Below are 19,955 nucleotides of genomic sequence, written 5' to 3'. Positions count from 1 at the left end.
GATTAAGTATTACAAAAATGTATCTTGTACACATGTATGTGCTAGATATTACTCACTAAAATGTAGACTTACAGGTTAGTGCATTTTTTCACCGTATGTGTTTAATTCTAATATATTTTTTAATACAGTGGTATTTGGTGCTCACAATGTTTTCTAATTGCTGAATGTATGCACTATATATCATTAGTGTTGTGGCACAAGAAATTTTAATACATTGTGTAAAATAATTGAATAACATATCATATTTTCATTGATATATATTAATGTATATTGATATTCATTAATGTATATATAAAGATAAATTATACCTACTATGTAATATTTCGTTAAGAAAACGATATGATTTATATATTTTGAATTTTCCGATCTTGTTTTGTTCTGTTCCGTTTTCCGTTCCGCGTTTTGTTTTTATTTTTTTCATCGGACCGAGTATCCTGTAATTTTAGCCTGGTACCCTAGGCCTTCTGATGTTCAAAAAACGAAGGCCAGGCATCTGCTGTCGAATGGATTCTTCCACTTATCAAAATCCAATATGGCGGACTCCATGGTAAGTAATGGGAATGTACGTAAATGAGCGTATCATGGCTTAATTAGCTGTGTCACTTTCGATTTTATGTCATTAATTGCCAGAGACAGACCTTAGGAAATGTATAATACTTGGTTTTCCATGTGACACGCTTGTTTGATATAGTCTTATCCCTTTGTTTTCAAGTAAGTAGGTGATTCATCAACTCGCATATTTTTCACGTGTGTTAAATTAAATCTAACCGTGTCACTTCGTTTTTTCTACTATTGATTGGGTTGCTAGCGAAGATATATACTGAGTTTTATATGTGAGAATTTATCAAATGATTTAGAATTGTTTTCGAATTATTTGAGAACGTTCTTGAGATTGTCGAGAAATATAATTACATTTGATCGAGATGAAATGATGAGACACTTTTCTAACATTTTATCAGAGGAATGAAAATTCTGTTGGGTTAATGGTTTTTAATGTTTCTCTGAGTGATATTGTGTCATAACATGTTAAGAAAAAGCAAATATTTGTCTTCTTAGATGTCATTTAATAAAAAGGGACACTTTTCACATATCAAAACGAGTTTGTTATTTATTCCAGCAAACGTTTTATGCATAATTTATGTATATCACTGCAAAATGCGGTCATTTCATTAATTTTACAGCCCCATTACATTATAAATCATTTTTACAAGAAGGATCGAACTAAGTCGAACAACAATATGAATTACTATAAAACATTTTCATTTTTCGACTTAATGAAAAATATTTCATAAGGAGATTCCCATCTTGAATACTAGTAAAACATGCATTTATAATTGTTTAGAAAAGTGTTCCAAACTTCCAATATTTATCATTTCCTTTAATTAGCAATTCAGCAAATTATTGAACATTTTATTTTGATATGTAAATAGTACTATCATAACTTGTATATCCATACACCATCATTACAAGCCAAGCTTAGCAATTCTCAGTACTATCAGTGCTTTGATTAATTTTTGCCTTGCTATCAAGATCCATCCTTTCACTTTGGGGTTCCGAATGACAATGATCGGTGAACGCCTGGTGTACGCTTTATGAACGGTAAATTTGTGAACCCAAAACTGTAAATGGAGAGCGCACGATGAGAGCACGGAGAGCACACGATGAACGCACGGTGAACGCACGGCGAACGGAAAAATGGTAAAGTAGAACGTTTCAGGGACTGTACTTGAAGCAGTTTATGTGTATTTTATTATTACATGTAATATATATTGCAAACAAATATCAAAGAGGCAAAACCAATAGACTGAATTGAGCTGTGTATTTATAACATATGAGAGGACCTTGCTTTTTTATATACTATGCGTTCAAAGCTTGAAATACTTTTAATTCTAACATAATATTTTATGAAACCGTGTAGATCAATGCTGTAAATCTTGCAAAATACCTGTGCTTGGTGATCGGTTACCAGAAGTTTGGGTCCACAGAGTTTTAGACCATTTGCGAAGAACTTCGGATAGTAGAGATTTCGTTACTTCTGCAGTTCGATGTGACTCTCTAATTTTTGACAAGCCCCCCCCCCCCCCCCCCCTCCCCCAACAGTAAACTAGATGAATAACGTAAAGAAAATAAAGGGAATAGTTCTGCCAACACACCTCAAAGTCGTACATCGTAGGGGAGGGGGCAAAGATTTTTAGGTCACCTCAGTCACTTAATAAAGGGTAAAACATAGATAATATCTTGAAAATTTGAAATAAATTTCTGAAAATATAGAAAGTATATAAGGATTTATTTGAACTTGCCCCTATTTCAGATGATGTCGAACACCTTAGGTATAATATAATTCAGGACGAACATCAAAACCACTCTAAAAATCAGGATTAGATGAAACAATAGGTTCTTGTCAAAATAAAACAACGATGTCAGAGGGGTCTATATTCACCGTTCGTAACACAGTTTGCATTTTTTCCCCGTGGGGATTCAGGTTAGAATAAGCCCTCAGCACCCTCAGTTTGTCGTAAGAGGTGACAAAATGGGACGCGGTCCTTTGGATGAGTCCAGGAAAACCGAGCTCTTTTTTTTTTTTTTGCATTTCTTGATTTCTTATCAGTTGTCTTAAGTTCTTTGTTATCTGAAATCTCACATTATCCCCTTTCATAATGTCTTGATTTACAAGCTGATAGCGAAAATATACCCAACATTAAAATTAAGATGGAGGTAAAAGGTAAAGTGTTGTTACAATAGGTAAATCCGATATTTATTCGTGGATTTCTAACTCTGAAAATTCAAGTTTCTCAATTTCTAAATTATTTTAGATACCAAATTAAATATCCATTCTCAAAACCCTTCTACGTCAGGATTAGCTGCAATAATGTAGCTCTATCCGATTTTTTTTTATTCTGACGTTTTCGGGATAGGGCTACAATTCCATAGGATCTCCGTAATGGTGCAAAATAATTTTATGAATAACCGATAATAAACTCCGTGTATTAGTCCCAAATGTTGTTTACACCAAAAGGAGTACCAACTTTGTGCTCGGGCATGTCTGATAAAGACCTTTTTCATTAAATATCATGTAAATTATATATATATGCAAACGAGAAAAAAGAATAATACAAATGGAAAATATAGAATAGAAATGGAAAATTATACGATATGAAAAGAAAATATAAAATACAAAAAATAGATTACAATGCAAATGGAAAATTATACAATGCAAATGGAAAAGATCAAATATTGCAACGTTTGACATGCCGTATATCTAATAGAAACCCATTGTTAATGTATGCACACATCTTCTTTCAACCGTGTTTACTTACCTCAGATTGGCCCAACTTCTTTCCTCGAAAAATCCATTATGATGATATCACAAATTACGTCATTTAAAACAGAGCATGCGCACTTCGAATGTGTGTAAGCCATGCGTACAAGGACGATGGACGTGTGCTAAATCTTTACACACCTGTTACACACATCTCATTAATCCTTTTAAGTAAACACTTCAGGATTTTGATGGAAGATGAATTATTTAATGATTTTATGCTGATTTTTATACAAATTCAAATGAACACCACCATTTTCTGTTTCTTTGGCCTACCACGTGTTAATTTGCACGTGTGCCTTCTTATTCACTGGTTCAATTGACAGGGCTTACAAACACACACCGACACCACCACCACCACCACGACTACCACACCACAAAACACATCACATACACACACCACGACTACCACACCACATACACACACACCACGACTATCACACCACAACACACACACATCACGACTACCACACCACAACACACACATCACATACACACCACGACTACCACACTACAACACACACATCACACTACAACACACACATCACACATATACACATCACGACTACCACACCACAACACACACATCACACACACACACACCACGACTACCACACCACAACACACACATCACATACACAGACGTCTCACTATGAGTGAACAATCCTTGATGGGATGTAACGAACCGTGAACCTACTAGCATTCTTACTGCTATTCAATATGTTATACTCATTCCTACTGCTATTCAATATGCTATACTCATTCTTACTGCTATTCAATATGTTATATTCAATGGCGTCCGGTGAGGATCCGGGTTAAAATAAGTCCTCAGTACCCCTTGCTTGTCGTAAGAGGTGACTAAATGGAGGCGGTTCTTCGAATTAGACCGCAGAAACAGAGGCTCCGTGTCACAGCAGGTGTGGTACGATAAAGATTCCTCCCTGTTCAAAGACTGTAAGCGCCGAGCATAGGCCCACACTTTGCCCTATGTCTCTGTATGAGTGAACAATTCTCGAACAAGACGTTAAACAATATACAACCAACCAACCATGCTCAGTGGCGGATTTATGGGGAGTAGGAGTGGGGCGAACGCGGCCCCTTATCTCCCTAAAAGTTTTAAATTTAAGGTAATCATGATCTTTTGTTTAAATTTTTTTTTTCACTCTTAAAGAAGTAAATGACAAGAACTTTTGATTGATTGTTACTTTTGTTGGGCAAACTTATATTTTATTAAAAAGAAACCCATTAAATTTGTGTCATTTTATTAGCATCACCTCATTTAATGAGAATGATAGAAAATAGTAAAAAGGACTTCATAGGAGACATATTATATGCCTTATAAAGTCCTTAAGCTTCCGGGGGCTTCACCCATTGAACCCCACTATGATGTCGCCCTGGCGTCCTCCAGACCCCCTGTCTCATGAAGTTGCCCCCGAACGTCAATTCCTGGATCCGCCCCCGATACTACACTGCAGTGGTTAACACAAAAACAAATGAACACCACATGCACGTCCTGGATAGTGATCCGTTTGAGATAGGCACAAATAATTGATTTACCAGGAGATCTCTATTGCGCTTAGCTATCAATAATACAATTGTGGGATTTCTATTGCCGTTGTCATAGTAATTTCCTTCGTATGCGTGTTGTTGACCTTTCCGATTTTGGTGGTAATCAGAAAAGAACTAAACAATATCTTACAATCAAATATTCAAATATTGAATTAATCTTTAATACATCTGGTTGAATCTCCCCACGGAGAGTATAGAAACTTCTGTCAAACAACCAGCAGACTAGACATCAAGGAAGTGATCTGCGAACGGTACGTCCGGGGCTCCAAGGCTGCGGGGCCGCTAAATGAGACCAAGAACATGTGCAGATATTAAAACAACGCGGGAATTTACACTTCAATGTATCTGTAATCATTCAGCTAATCTAAAATGACACGTTGTCAAAACTCTAAATACATTCAATAAAATAAATAAAATGGATTACCCCTCGTCACCAGTGCTTTTGAAATCTTTCAGTTGTGTTCTTCAAAGATCATTCTGTCAGATATGTCATAGACACCATTTCAGTCGAAAATTTTCAAATTTTATTTTTTCCATTTCTAATGTTTAGAATGCTTAACTAAGGTATTTCTAATGGTTAGCAAAACTTTGAATATCAGTTGTCAAGGTACATGAGAGATACAACGCTCACAATTCTTTGTTTAGATAGGTTAAATATACTAGTAAAAGTTTCATTTAAAGCAGATTTGTTTTAATTCGCAAGTTAATACTGAAGACAATTAAATAGTTTCTAGTGTTTGATACATCTCATTTTGTTTTAAACATGCTATTTGCTATTAATCCATCTTTATGTAAACAAAAAGATGGCACGGACCTTGTTTACGTAACAAATAATTGCGAGAGCTGTATGAAAGATGAAAATAACGAACAATGACCAATCTCACAATCCCATAAGCAATCCAGGGGATGCTTACTCCTCCTAGGCACCTGATCCCACCTCTGGTGTGTCCAGGGGTCTGCGTATGCCCAACTATCTACTTTGTATTGCTTATAGGAGTTATGAGATTGATCACACCAGAGACTTAAGGAATGAAGGTAATTTTGACTTATGTTATACGATATGATATAACTTGGTGCAGTTTCCGCTTTATAATCCGCGAAGTTACATTTATCCGAAAATTTATTGCACATCTACAGGACAACACAAATCTTCTCCCAAAAGATGATTAGGCTACTACTTTACATGTAAGAGGACTTCTGTGAACCTGGTTTTTGTAGGAAAACATAGCTTTTCAATCAAATGGTCCCTAGGATGAAAAATATTCAATCTCATTGCACATCTTTAGGGCACCACCAATTACCTTCCAAAAGATGATTTGGCCACTGTGCAAAATGTAAGAGGAGTTCAGGAAACAACGGTTTTTGTTGTTGAAAAAACGTCGTATTTTTACCTCTACAAAAAAAGAAGAAAATTCCAAAAACTTAATTTACATTCAAAGAACACCACAAACTATGTTCCAAAAGATGATTTGGCTACTGCGTAAAATTGTAAAAGAATTTCTGGGTACCTGAGTATTTCTTCCAAACAAAATGTGATTTTGCGACCCCCATTTGGGTCCTAGGATGAAATGAAAATTCTGCAACATTTCTGCACATCTACAGGACAGCACCTATCATATTCCTAAAGATTGATTGGTTTCTTCTTCAAATTCAAAATAAGAGATAGATGTATAAATTAAAAAAAGATATGCATTTAGTTTGACTAGAACTTACCACTTGAAGCAGCAGAACGCTGTATTTGAATATATGATGGGATTCTATCAATTTTAGGTAGAACCAAATGTTTTTTAAAGCGAAACTCTTAATTAGACAATATACCCTGGAAAAAAAAGAAATTTTAGATAAGAATTGATGTGGTTTATTTAGAAGGAAATATTCAAATATTCTCTCGTTAGAACCACTCCTTGTCTCTCGGGATTTTGTACAGCGCTTAAATGCCAAAGGTGACACGACCCCCCCCCCCCGCTCTTTGATCTAAAGTTAGTGGTATCTAAATGATAAATAGCCAGGGATATTGCAAAAATGGTTTCCCCCGCTGGAAAACTTTTTAGATAATGTATACACAGAGAGTTGTGAGTACAAACTAAAAATTCATTATAAATTTTATTTATGGCGGATTTACAAATTGGAAATTGTTTTGTGTCTTTAATCAATATACTTTAATTTACACAACATTTTAGTACCTAAACTGTTCTGAGAATATTGGTAACGAATATATATGATTAAAGTGTTCTGAGAATATTGGTAACGAATATTCATCATTGGAGAGTTCTGATCATAAGAATATTGGTAACAGATATTTAGGAGAGTTCTGAGAATATTGGTAACGGATATCTATTATTTGAGTGTTCATGGTGATAAATCAATTGAACTAGTGGACTTTTAAAAGGAAAAAAGTATTTCATCAACACTAGAAATGACGAACTTTACATTTAAAGAGGTTCGCACCTGAGATTTGAAGTAATGTTATTTTTTGGGGGATTTCTGATTTCTACATTGAAGGAGAATTAGGAAATTAAAAAGAAAGAATGGGGTCAAAATGCTTGTTATTGAGTTACAATGTTCTAGACATGACCTTTTTGCACTAAAAATTGATTCTAGATTTATTCAATTAAACTTTATTTGTCTGTTAACACAACATAAGCAACGCAAACCAATCATTGCATAAAATAGATGCACAACCATGTCTTCTAACAATACAGGTAAAAAAAATTAATACAAGTAATGGAAATAAATAACGACCTTTTTGCACTTGATATGCGATTTGTTTTTTCATGACATCGATTTACCTACGAATGGATTCCGTAATGATTTCACTTTACAATGAAGTGGTATGTGACGCCCTGCATTCATATGCTCTAAGATTACATCAAAAGATTACCAAAAATAAGCAATTAGTTCCTAGACTTACATTCAATATTCCGCAAACTACGTATTTTGCTTTATAGAGATATATGGTTTGTTTCTTGTTTGATATGCAGCAGGTTTTGGTGAAAGTAACAGACATATAGTCCATACTGTGGTACTTAAGTTTTACTTTCTTCAGGAAATGGTACATAAAGTGCAAGCGACTTCGCAAAGCGGGACAACCCCTCACAACATGTATGGCCAGACTTACATTTGTCACAGTAACGTATATCAGAAACATTTGGATTTTTGATTTTGATGACCTTGATCTTTTAAATCAAAACCAGTAAGAAACCGGATGTTGGTAAAAGATTCCACCCTTTAATGTATTTTAAAACCAACTACAAATTACACAACAAAAACCAGCTTAGAAGGAAATTACCTGACAAATGACATTGATATTTCTGATGAAAAACAAACACGCACTAAACGAATTATATCACATCATTTATTGAATAATAACATCATGAAAAGTAAAGGTGAAGCTAATGAACAGTGTCCAATCTCCTAAACCATATAGGTAAAACAAAACTAAGAGTGGGACAAACACCGATCCCTTCAGATACATGAACTAGAGGTGGGGTTAGGTTCACAGAGAGAGAGAGAGAGAGAGAGAGAGAGAGAGAGAGGTTAAACATAAAGTACTGAATAGGTGACCTTGATGTGCATATTGCACGATAATAATCTAAAGCATATATTACAAATAAGTTGAAACCTGATCCAACTTCAGGTGTGTCCAGGGGTTCATGTTTGCCATACTCTTAATTTGTTATCTTTATGGTGATTTTAGATTGATCACCGTTCATTATCTTCATTTCTATCTATAAATTTCTACAATCCTAGATATGAATCTAGGGGTATTCCTAGTGGACCTTTTACCTCGACTATTGCTTCTATGATTAGGACATAAAAAGCCTTATTCTATTTGGGGACAAACAATACTATAACCCAACAACAGTCTCCATACGTTTTCTAGATCACACAAAGCCTTGTAGAGAAGTTGAGTCAGCGTTCGTTCAACGTCTGAAAAGTCGTAGATCTGCCACTACTTTGGCGTGGTGCACCAAAACTTTTCACATACCCCATCTGATGGGGGTATAATTAGAGGGATTGCTATATGTTTTGATGCGCTGGTTTTCATTTCACTTTCACATTTCACATCTCATATTCGTGTTGGAAAACGGGATTACAAAGTATAATCAATATCTTTAAATAATGCAGCATTCTACTATTAATATAATGATTGCATTTTGAGTGCTGACCACAATCATATGGGGATAAATGCGAGGTCTTTCTAGTTTGTTGTAAACAAGATTTAACTAATCACATAAATTATTCGCATGGAGCGTTCAGCATAAATCCTGTTCTTTGTTTAACACCGGGGATCTTCATCTCTTTACACCTCAGCGAATATTTACATGTAAAGTATTAAAAAATATTTCTTTATACAACTAAATATTGTGAATCAAATGCACACACAGACCTTATCATAAAATGTTACCAATGACGGATATTTCATCACTAAAGCTGTTGAGAGAAGGTCGATTTTATTCAGTAATTGGTAGTAACGTACCAATTCTAATTGCCTAGAAGTTCCCAATTTCATAGATCTGCCTTTTAATTTTCATCCCCATTGTAAACAGGATTGTCGGTCCCGGCCTCACAACAAACCATTTCGGGCTCAGGCGCGTCTTCTCCGTCATACACTGACAGGTATAAAACATTATATTAGTTTGACACCATAGGAATGATATACAAAAAACTATAAATATCATTATGAAATGGTTTGAACTTCTTAATATGAACAAACCTTGGCAATTAAAGTGAGAGGGTTCTGCCACCGTGTAGGGAGACAAGGAGGGCTTCTTCACATATTTAGATTGATTATGTTCTCCAGTATTTCTGTTGTTCCGTGTGGAATCCCCCTTTTCTACACATCCACTGCTAATCGCCATTTTGATCTTGAGGAGACCTAGAAGTGTTTCCTTCCGCAGTAGAATATAGATCCAAGGATCCACTATAGAGTTTGTCACCGCCAGTCTGAGAACAAGGAGTTCGAGGGAGCCGTTTGTGTTCATGATGCGACATGCGTGAACAAAAATCGTACCCTAGTAAAATAATCAAAAATCTAATATTGCATGCATTATAGGGACACCGAAGACTGCCTTTCCTCAAAAATCGTCGTCAGTCAGTCTTACATGTATATTGACTGGTTCTCGAGGGATGGCAATTTCCAGTGTTACCTTTGATATTACACAACCACACGTCTGGTGTTTCCAGAGCTCCGTGTTTGTCATACTCTCAATAATGTATCCTTTAAAGGATTTATGAGATTAATCACTGTTCATTATCTTCATTTTTTCATGAAGTATTCACCTTATGGCGCTGAAAGTGCTAAAACTTGGATTCAGAATTATGTCACTTTTGAAATGTTATGTATTCAATATTACTTTCTGACGTCTCTTCAAATCATATTTGTAAATGGAATTCAAGACATAATCACTTCTTGATGAAGTGCCACAAATTTAGACCAAGACATGACATTCGAAATCGTATTGTTCCGATGCCAGTCGCGGCACATGACCTCATGTTTTCAAAGTTTTATACCAAAGACAAGGTGATTCTCACTTCTAAATGCCGAGTATATTTCGAAGGCAGAATTATTACTTATTTTACATACATGTTTGATGCGGCCACTGTATATGCAGAATTCGTATGGAATCAAACGCGTTAATGAAAATACCACTACCTTCGAATACATTCAACAAAGAATATGAAGACAACTGGATCAAAAGAGAAATCGAAACTTTTTTCATATTGTTGTGTAGTATGTGTACTCGATATTGACACATGTGACCTAGAGCAGATTCTAGTTTTTCAAAGTTCAGGAGAGGTCAATAGAAATGTGACGTAATGACGGTTTTCTCGTATTGTATATCTTATAGAAATAGAATTCTGTAGACTTTTGTGCTAGTATAAAAAGACTGTAAAATTTGTGGTAATAAACATTTTTGAGAATTACATTGGATATTGCACTACTGGGGACTGGAATTATTAATTGATTATGACAGCGATATAACCAGGCTTATCCTCATTTGTGCGTTTAGCGGTAAGCAAGCAAGATCAATGCTTTGTGAATTATGATTACTGTAAGGTAGTATTTTTCACTGATATATTTTTCTGTAAATAATTGTAAAGCGGTCTTTGGTTTTTGCTGGATTTGGGTTTATTGTGACCTATAACAATAGAATATGTATAATTTAGATAAGAATAGTTTATTCTGTACGAATGAAAATTTTTCCAACAGCAACGAAATAAAATGAAAGTTTGTTCTCGAATTTACGTCACGACATTTTGTACATATCAGCCAGTATATCCGTTTTACGTTGATTTTTTCAAACTCATATTGAGACATTTTCTTAGCACTTAGGACCGTAGCAATAAGGGTTCTTTATGGTAGCTCCACCCTAATATGACTTATCAATATCAATGGTTGAAAGTTGAAACCTGTATTAATCTTCACTCAGTATAGTTCGATTTAATTGATAACCAAAGAATACATATATATTGCCATATTTTTTAAGATGAAAGACATACAAAAGCTCAATGTACTGATCACCATAAGAAAAGAAAGTAATAAAAATAGATAAAAACGTGTAAAAATGACAACTGTTTAATGTCAACAGTTTAGAAAAACTGCTTATATATAAATATCTATAAATCAATTGTAGATATTGATTATCTATGGAAATTATGGACCTTTTCTTTTACTTTAAATAGCTTATATCTTTTTTATCCAGTGAAAAAAATTCCTCTCAAAGATACATTTCTATCATGCGTAAAGTTTGTTTTAATAGAAGAATTTTGCAAAAACCTATGAAATCACACGCGGATTTGTCTATCTTGACGTGCCAACGCCTGCCGCGACACGGGACCTCCGTTTGTAAGGTCATATCCGAAAGACCAGTGATTTTCACTTCTAAATGCCAAACGTTTGGCGAAGGAGCATTCCCTACCTATGGTAACGTTTTAGGTTTGACACAGCCATATCACGAACAAGGCTTGAACTCAGGACGTCCTGGTAACGAAACAAACACGTTTCCACTGCCTCAACCGGTCAATTGCAATAATCAAGAACCACTATTGCTAAAGGGCTTTAACCGCTCAGAAAAAGTTTGAATTTGCAGAACGTAAAGTTGGTGATCTTTTGAATTGAATTGGGTTTTCTCAAAGGACGTAAAACTCAAAAGCATGCATCACTGTCAACAGATAGGGAAAATAGCAAAACCATATCCGAAAGGACGACATAAGGAAATGAAATCAGCGAATAATATATAGTGGTCAGTTTTGAAATGAATGCATCAGTATGAAATGGATAATCTTACCATCAATGGAGCCCAGCAGCTACTGAATACGATGACAATGACAAGCAGAAAGGAAATGATGAAGATGTCATTTTTCTGTCGCCGTTTAGAGCTCCTGATGTCTGACTTCATGTTTCTGATCACAGTGATGATTACCGTGGCGTTGACGCCGAAAGTGACCAGCAGAATTAACAGACCAAAGATAGAGTAAATGTAAGAGTTAATTCGATCCAACGTATCCATCTCTACGAAGTTGATAAAACACCACGATTTGGGGTAATAGTTAAAACTTGATCCCAGCCCCATCAATTGAAGACTCGAAACAAGCCCTCCTGTAATCCATATTAGACCCAGGATTATACTGGCCCGCCGACCATTTCTACCGGAGTTGTAGATAAACGGATACAATATGGCAACAAATCTGTCCAAAGACATGGCACAGATGATCATTGCTGAGGAGATAAGGGTGAACGTATAAACAAAAGAACTGTAGTTACATAGCGCCTTAGGAAATACGTAATCAAAGTCCGTGGCATAACGCACCATAACTGTAGGATATACCAGCAGTATTCCGCCACCGTCCGTTATAGCGAGACCCCCGACAAGTCGGTAGAATGGTCGCCATTTGTGTTTTTTGGAAGCCATCACTAACACCACGAGAGCGATGATGTTTCCAATTACTCCGAACGCGAACTGTAATGCAGGGGGGATGGCAGACTCCCACATCCGGGGCTCTGATGTAGAATTCTGAAGGACAGTGTTGTTGGATGCATTAGACATCTTGGTTTGAAGCAGAACCTTCTATTTAATTCCTACAACCGCTATATTTCGAGCATTTATAACTAGAATCTGAAATGTTCTATCGGAGGAAAGCACCATTGATCACTATATTTATACTAATCATGGGTTCACGAATTACGCATGTCGGATTAATGTTTTTCGACAATATAAACAAAAGAGGCTTATCAAACTTTGATAATAACATTTTATTATTTTAATATCGGTTTATCATAATATTTATATTATTTAAGGAAACGTTTTAAAGAAGATTGATCATTGATTTATTGTACAGAGTTCCTAATATTAAAGCAATATTGGGGCAGGGAAATTTATCAAACTTCAAAACATCCATCTAATCCTTTAACAATAACCTCATCATGAACATTGCGTAAGTATCTTTGCTAATCTCGTGTTTATACATCTAATTATAAATCTTTTATTAGTAAACAAATGAACATAAAATATGTTGCAGATGTCGCAAGGATTCCTGTTCATTATAATTAGATTGTCATGTCAACAAAGTTATACCCAATTTTGAATGTGTTAATAGTTTTCATCAAGCTACTAAGCAGGGCAGGCTAATTACATATATCAGAAAGTAATTCTTGAATGAGTCCTTCACACAGCAAACAATACTGACTGGCGATAGAGAATTTAATAAACAAACTAAACTCAAGCGTTGCCGGACCTCCCGATGCGATCAATATCTCGTGCACTAAATACTACCGAAACCATAATATTAAATTTATGGTGATCAATTTTTGTAACCTGCCAAGATTTGAAGGGCTCGTTAAAATTTGACTTCAATGATATGATCTTTTTCATTGAAACATACCAAGAATTGTGCATTTTGCTGAAGTATTTTACAATTCTTTGGATAGAATACCCCACAAGTAAAAGCTCCGATTATCGTCCTCAGACTTTTGTATCCGAACATCATTTTACAACGAGCTATGTCCAACTGAATGTCTGTTATTGGTACTTAACTCCTGATTACTGTTTCATCGAGTGGAACCTAATATTCTGGGAAAGGCCGATATTGCATGGATTTAACCCCATTCAAATCTGTAAACAGGAGTTGTTCTGATTTAACATCAGAAAGACATATTTGAATTGATTTTTCAGAAAACAATAATAATACTCAAAGTTGCAGAAACATTTGCTTTCTTTTAAAATCAGACATTATCTTTCAGCCTTTTCCGGGATATTCAGACACATCTTTACTTTCGGTACTTTCAGAATTTCTTTGCCTCTGCTAGATCTATTATTTGAAACTAGTCAACTTAACCGCCTTCACTTTGGATGTTGGCGTTCCTTTCTTCCTTGAGGATCCGAATTTAAATAGGTCCTCAGTACCCCTTTCTTGTCATAAAAGACGATTAGATGGGACGGTCCTTCGGATGAGACCACAAAAACCGAAGTCCCATGTCACAGCAAGTGTGGCTCGATAAAACTCCCTCCCTGATCAAAGACCGTAAGCGCCGAGTATAAGACTACAACCCTTCACAGGCAATGGTGACGTTTTGATATGAGTGAAAAATTCTCGAGAGGGACGTTAAACAATATACAATCAATCGATACAATGGTTTTCGAAATGTTGATGATCGAATACTAATGATTTATATTACATATACAATGTATATTTGATTGTTGAGATAAACGAAACCTAAATATTACTTTTATATGTGATTGTTGAGATCGAAATAAAAGACACAGAGTCTTCATCTGCTTCGTACTCTTATATTTTATTGAAAAGAGATATTAACGACAAACTGACAATTCAACTTTATGACAACGGAATGGTTTCAGTTTCCCCATCGTCAAATTCCCATATTCATTTAGCAATATTCCATCATTTCCTGCATATGCTATGTATGTATATCAACAGATTCGATTCGCGATAGTACGTTCTGTGTATGATAAATTTTTCATTCCAGACAGGCTACTGAGAAATTATATTTCAATAGTTCTATTCAAAGTCAGCATTTCGAACATTTTATGGTAGGTAAAATGATCTCATTTGCAAATGCAACCTGCCCTTGAGTTGAATGCTGCTTGACTTGATTCATACTATTGCTAGGTCGTTCTTTGCATAGTAATATTGACTACGTATTGCTCGGTTTACCGGATCAAGATATATGACTTCCGGTGGGTGTGACCAGTTAACAGGAAATTCTTATTCCTACGAGGCTCATGATTCCACTTCTGGTGTGTCCAGGGGTCCATGTTTTTCCTACTCTTAATTTCGCATTCTTTATAGGAAATGTGAAGATAACGAACTCTCAATATCATAACTCCTATAAGGAATACAAAATTAAGAGTTGGACAAACATGGACCCCAGGACACACCAGAGGTGGGATCAGGTGCCTAGAATTAGTAATCGTTCCTTGTCGACCGGTCACACCCGCCGCGAGCCCCATATCTTAATCAGGCAAGCTGAGTAAACCTTAGTCATACTAAGTGTAAAACTTATTCGGTACCAGGGGCCCCCGTGGCCGAGTGGTTAGAGCATTGTGCTCAAAATCACAAACCTCTCACCTCTGTTGGTGCGGGTTCGAATCCCGCTCTTGCAGGTAAGTGCAGGTAAGTGAGAAAGTTTCCCAGTTTACTTTCGGAAGGTCGGTGGTCTCATCCCAGGTACATTGTATCTGGGTTCTCTCTTCCACCAATAAAAACTGGGCGCCACCAGATAACTGAAAAATTGTTGAGTGTGGCGGAAAACATCAATCAATCAATATACGGTACCAATTTCGATGCACCAGATGCGCATTTCGAAATAACGATAAACTTGATAGAGCTATTCTAGGGAGAAACAGAGTGTCAAAAAAAGTGGAGTCAAATTCGTCTAAGGATAAAAGCTATGAATATGGGAGATAATCCTTACATTTTGAAATGATTTTCTAAATCTTATCACAGCATTTAAATATACATCCGTATTTTCAAGCTAGTAACGAAGTACTTAACTACTGGGCTTTAGAGACCTTCGGGGACTAACAGTCCACCAGTAGAGGCCTCGACCCAGTGACCATAACTAAAACTGATACGGTACCAATTTCGATACACCAGATGCAAATTTCGACAATTTAATGTCTCTTAAATGAAGCTCAATCGAACTGTTTGAAATCCGAAATAACGATAAACTTGATAGAGCTATTTTAGGGGAAAACAGAGTGCCAAAAAGGTGGAGTCGAATTTGTTTAAGGATAAGAACTATTCATGAAGGAGATCCTTAATTTTGAAATGATTTTCTAAATTGTGTGTAAAGAACAGCCTAACAATTTGTCTGGAACACGGCAAACAGCTTATTACCCAATGACAGGTTGTTTCGGCAAACTAAATTGTTATAGCGAACATAGAATTTGCGAAACGCTGACTTTAAATAGCGACTATTGAAACTCCAGTAACATCCACTTGTTTGTCAGTAGCCTGTCTCGATTAAAAAACCCTGATCATGCACCGAGCAAAGGCATACTATAAAACCTGGCCTGGCCTCAAAATTGGCCTGGCCCCAATTTAGCCTCTAATTATGCTCCATCCCAAATTTTGACCTGGCCTCAAAAGTTGGCCTGGCTTCAAATTTGGCCTCTAAAAAAATTTTGGCCTCAACCAAAAAAAATTTCGATTGAATTCATTGATTTATTGTTGGTTTTAGTTTTACAAAGTCATAGCACATAAATGATATGTTTCTGTTGTTTTGTAAATGTGCACTTTAAAATAATCATGAACTAACACCAATCTGATTGATTTTATCGAATATCTATTGATCAGTGTATTGATCAAATCTTTTCCCTTCATATCTGTATATACTAGTATACACCAAAAAACGTATACACAACTAATGAAATATTGGCATAGTGATTTTTTTCAGAATTATTATTAATTTAATTGATTTCTTATTGGTTTTGTTTTATCAAAATTGTTGAACATGGATGATATATTTGTGTTATTTTGTGAATGTGCACATTAAAACAATCATGAGCTACCACCAATCTGATTGATTTTATTGAATATCTATTTATCAGTTTATTGATTAAATAATTTTCCCCTTCCTAACATATGTACTAGTACACACCAAAAAAGTATACGGAACTAATGAAATGATTGGCTTATTGATTTTTTTTTTTAGAATTATGATTGATTTCATTGTTTTATTATTGGTTTTGATTTTTCAAAATTGTTGAAAATAAATGATATGTTTATGTTGTTATGTAAATATGCACATTGAAAACTCTCATTTTACTAATGATCCACTTCACTTATTGATAATGAATTTAAAAAACAAATTCACACTAGTTTAATGATGAATCATCACACTTCACACACTGCAATGTAGTGCACCGCCTTAGTCACTCTCATTGATAAGAACAATGAGTTTGATATCTAGGAATAAAAATACTACCATAAATCATACAGATTGAAACTACAACTTTTGATGAATTAAGGATGTTCATATCTGTATAAACTATTTGAAATAAACACGTAACACTGGTACTGTAATGGGATATCAGATTATTTACAACATTAATTTAACACAGAGTTCTACAGCACCGGTCTTGACAAGAAGTCAAGGTTGAGGTTAATCTATGATATACGGTTTGAAATCTCACACCACTCTGCACAGAATGTTTATTTTCAATAATTATCAGAATGAAAAGATGATTTTGACGACAGTCTAAAAACATTAAGAACAAAATTAAAGCTGCACTTTGTGAATTTGTAGATGCATAAACTTTTTTTCTCCATTATGAGCATTACATGTACAGTATCTGATATTTGCTTAGATATAGCTGCTGCAGTGGTTAGATAGAGGTGCAAACGATTTTTTTTGTTAACTGCAGATGTAAAACTTTGATATAAAATAAGAAAAGGGCCGGTGGACAGATTTAATGTAATGATTGTAATTAGTTCTGTTTTACTGTTGCTTTATCACAAAACCAGAAAAAAATCACAATTTTGAAAATTCAGACAGACAATTTTGTATACCTTATTTAGTTTAGGCACAATGTAAAACTTATACGGTACCAATTTTGATGCACCAGATGCCCTTTTCGACAAATAATGTCTCTTCAGTGATGCTTAACCGAAATGTTTGAAATCCGAAATAACTATGAAGTTTTAGAGGTAGATATAGCCAAAACAGCGTGCCAAAAAAGTGGAGCCAAATTCGTCCAAGGATAAGAGCTATGCATGAGGGAGATAATCCTTAATTTTGAAATGAATTTCTAAATTTTATAACATCAATTAAATATGCATCCGTATTTTCAAGCTAGTAACGAAGTACTTAGCTACTGGGCTGTAGAGACCCTCGGAGACTAACAGTCCACCAGCAGAGGCCTCGACCCAGGGGTCATAATGTAAAACTTATACGGTACAAATTTTGATGCACCAGATGCGCATTTCGACAAATAATGTCTCTTCAGTGATGTCATCACCATCCTTTAATATGGTGATAAATATTCCCTTTATCCTGACAGAGCAAGCCTTCAGAGCATGGGAACTTGTCACTTTTGCAATCAATATTGAAACTTAATTATGAAATCAAGAAAGAAATATTTATAATACATCATATCTGTTTTAATCTACATTGTTCATTCTTCGTAAAGTATAGATAAATGAACATTAACATACAAATCTAAAATTCTTAGATCATTGGCTATTATCATTATGCTAGCAAACACTTCACTGTGTTTATTTTGATTTTTAAAAAATGTCATTTATCATGCATTGGAAATTAAACAAGTAACACTAAATGCGTGCTATCTGCACATTGAAAACTAAGACCACATGCTCTGTTCTGAATGTGCGCTGCTCTTAAAATCGAATTCATTATAATAACAACACATGTACAATTGTAACATTTTCATAATATGTAAATTGATATCAAATTGAATTCTATTCATAATTGAATACAAAATATATCAATAAATCAATCATTTCATCAGTATACTTTTTGATGTACTAGTACATAAGTTAGGAAGGGAAAAGCAAATGATTTTGTCTATAAACTAATCAATAGATAATCAATAAAATCAATCAGATTGGTAGTATTTCATGTTTATTCTAATGTACATATATCATTTTATTTCTACAATTTTGAAAAACTAACACCAATAATAAATCAATAAAATTAATCATAATTCTGAAACAAAATCAATATGCCAATTGCTTCATTAGTTGTGCAATCTGTTTTGGTGTGTACTAGTACATACAGATATGAAGGGAAAGGAAAATGATTTATACAATGCATTGATCAATAGATAATCAATAAAATCAATCAGATTGGTGGTAGTTCATGATTATTTCAAAGTGTACATTTACAAAACAACAGAAACATATCATTTATGTGCTATGATTTTGAAAAATTAAAACCAATAATAAATCAATCAACATTTTGAATTAAAAATTTTTTTTGGTTGACGCCAACATTTTTTAAGAGACCAAATTTGAAGCCAGGCCAACTTTTGAGGCCAGGCCAAAATTTGGGATGGAGCATAATTACAGGTCAATATTGGGGCCAGGTTTTATAGTATGCCCCGAGCAAACTCTTTCGTAATGAATAATTTGAGAGAAATAAACACACATAAACACCATATGTAGGTAATAATGGGATATTGCTATATAAATATGGGAAGTTGACGATAGAGATGCTGATGCCAGTCTATTCGTCATAAAGTTGAGTTGTTAGTTTGCCGTTGACATCTATTCTCAATAAAATAAGATTGATAACTTTTCTCTATCTCATCAAAATACGAAGCTTGAATTAATAATAACTTAATGAAAAAGCACCATCTATTGGACACATACATAATGCCCTTCTTATCAATGTATTAATGCAACACTCTTTCATGGTTAATTTCCTGATATATGAATGTATGTAAACAAATGATTTAACAGATGATATACCACAAACAAACTCCAAAATCCTTGAACTTTCCATGAATGTTAAACATTATTTTACGGTGTAATATTGTACATTAACCCTACATTAATCTTCTTTTTAATATTCGCATATGTC

At 34.8% G+C, this 19,955-nt stretch overlaps 1 protein-coding gene across 1 annotated transcript; it reads right to left on the bottom strand.

The window, feature by feature from the left end:
• Positions 1 to 9,412: 9,412 nt before the first annotated feature.
• LOC125664603 (prostaglandin E2 receptor EP4 subtype-like) lies at positions 9,413 to 12,939 on the bottom strand. The gene is made up of 3 exons (XM_048897426.2): positions 12,181 to 12,939; positions 9,606 to 9,903; positions 9,413 to 9,501 (listed from the first exon to the last, which is right to left on the bottom strand). The coding sequence occupies exons 1-3, from the start codon at positions 12,937 to 12,939 to the stop codon at positions 9,413 to 9,415; spliced, it is 1,146 nt and encodes a 381-aa protein (XP_048753383.2).
• Positions 12,940 to 19,955: the final 7,016 nt, after the last annotated feature.

The sequence above is a fragment of the Ostrea edulis genome, chromosome 1, assembly GCF_947568905.1.
Source record: "Ostrea edulis chromosome 1, xbOstEdul1.1, whole genome shotgun sequence".
NCBI lineage: Eukaryota > Metazoa > Mollusca > Bivalvia > Ostreida > Ostreidae > Ostrea > Ostrea edulis.
This window is presented reverse-complemented; position numbering and strand designations above follow the sequence as displayed.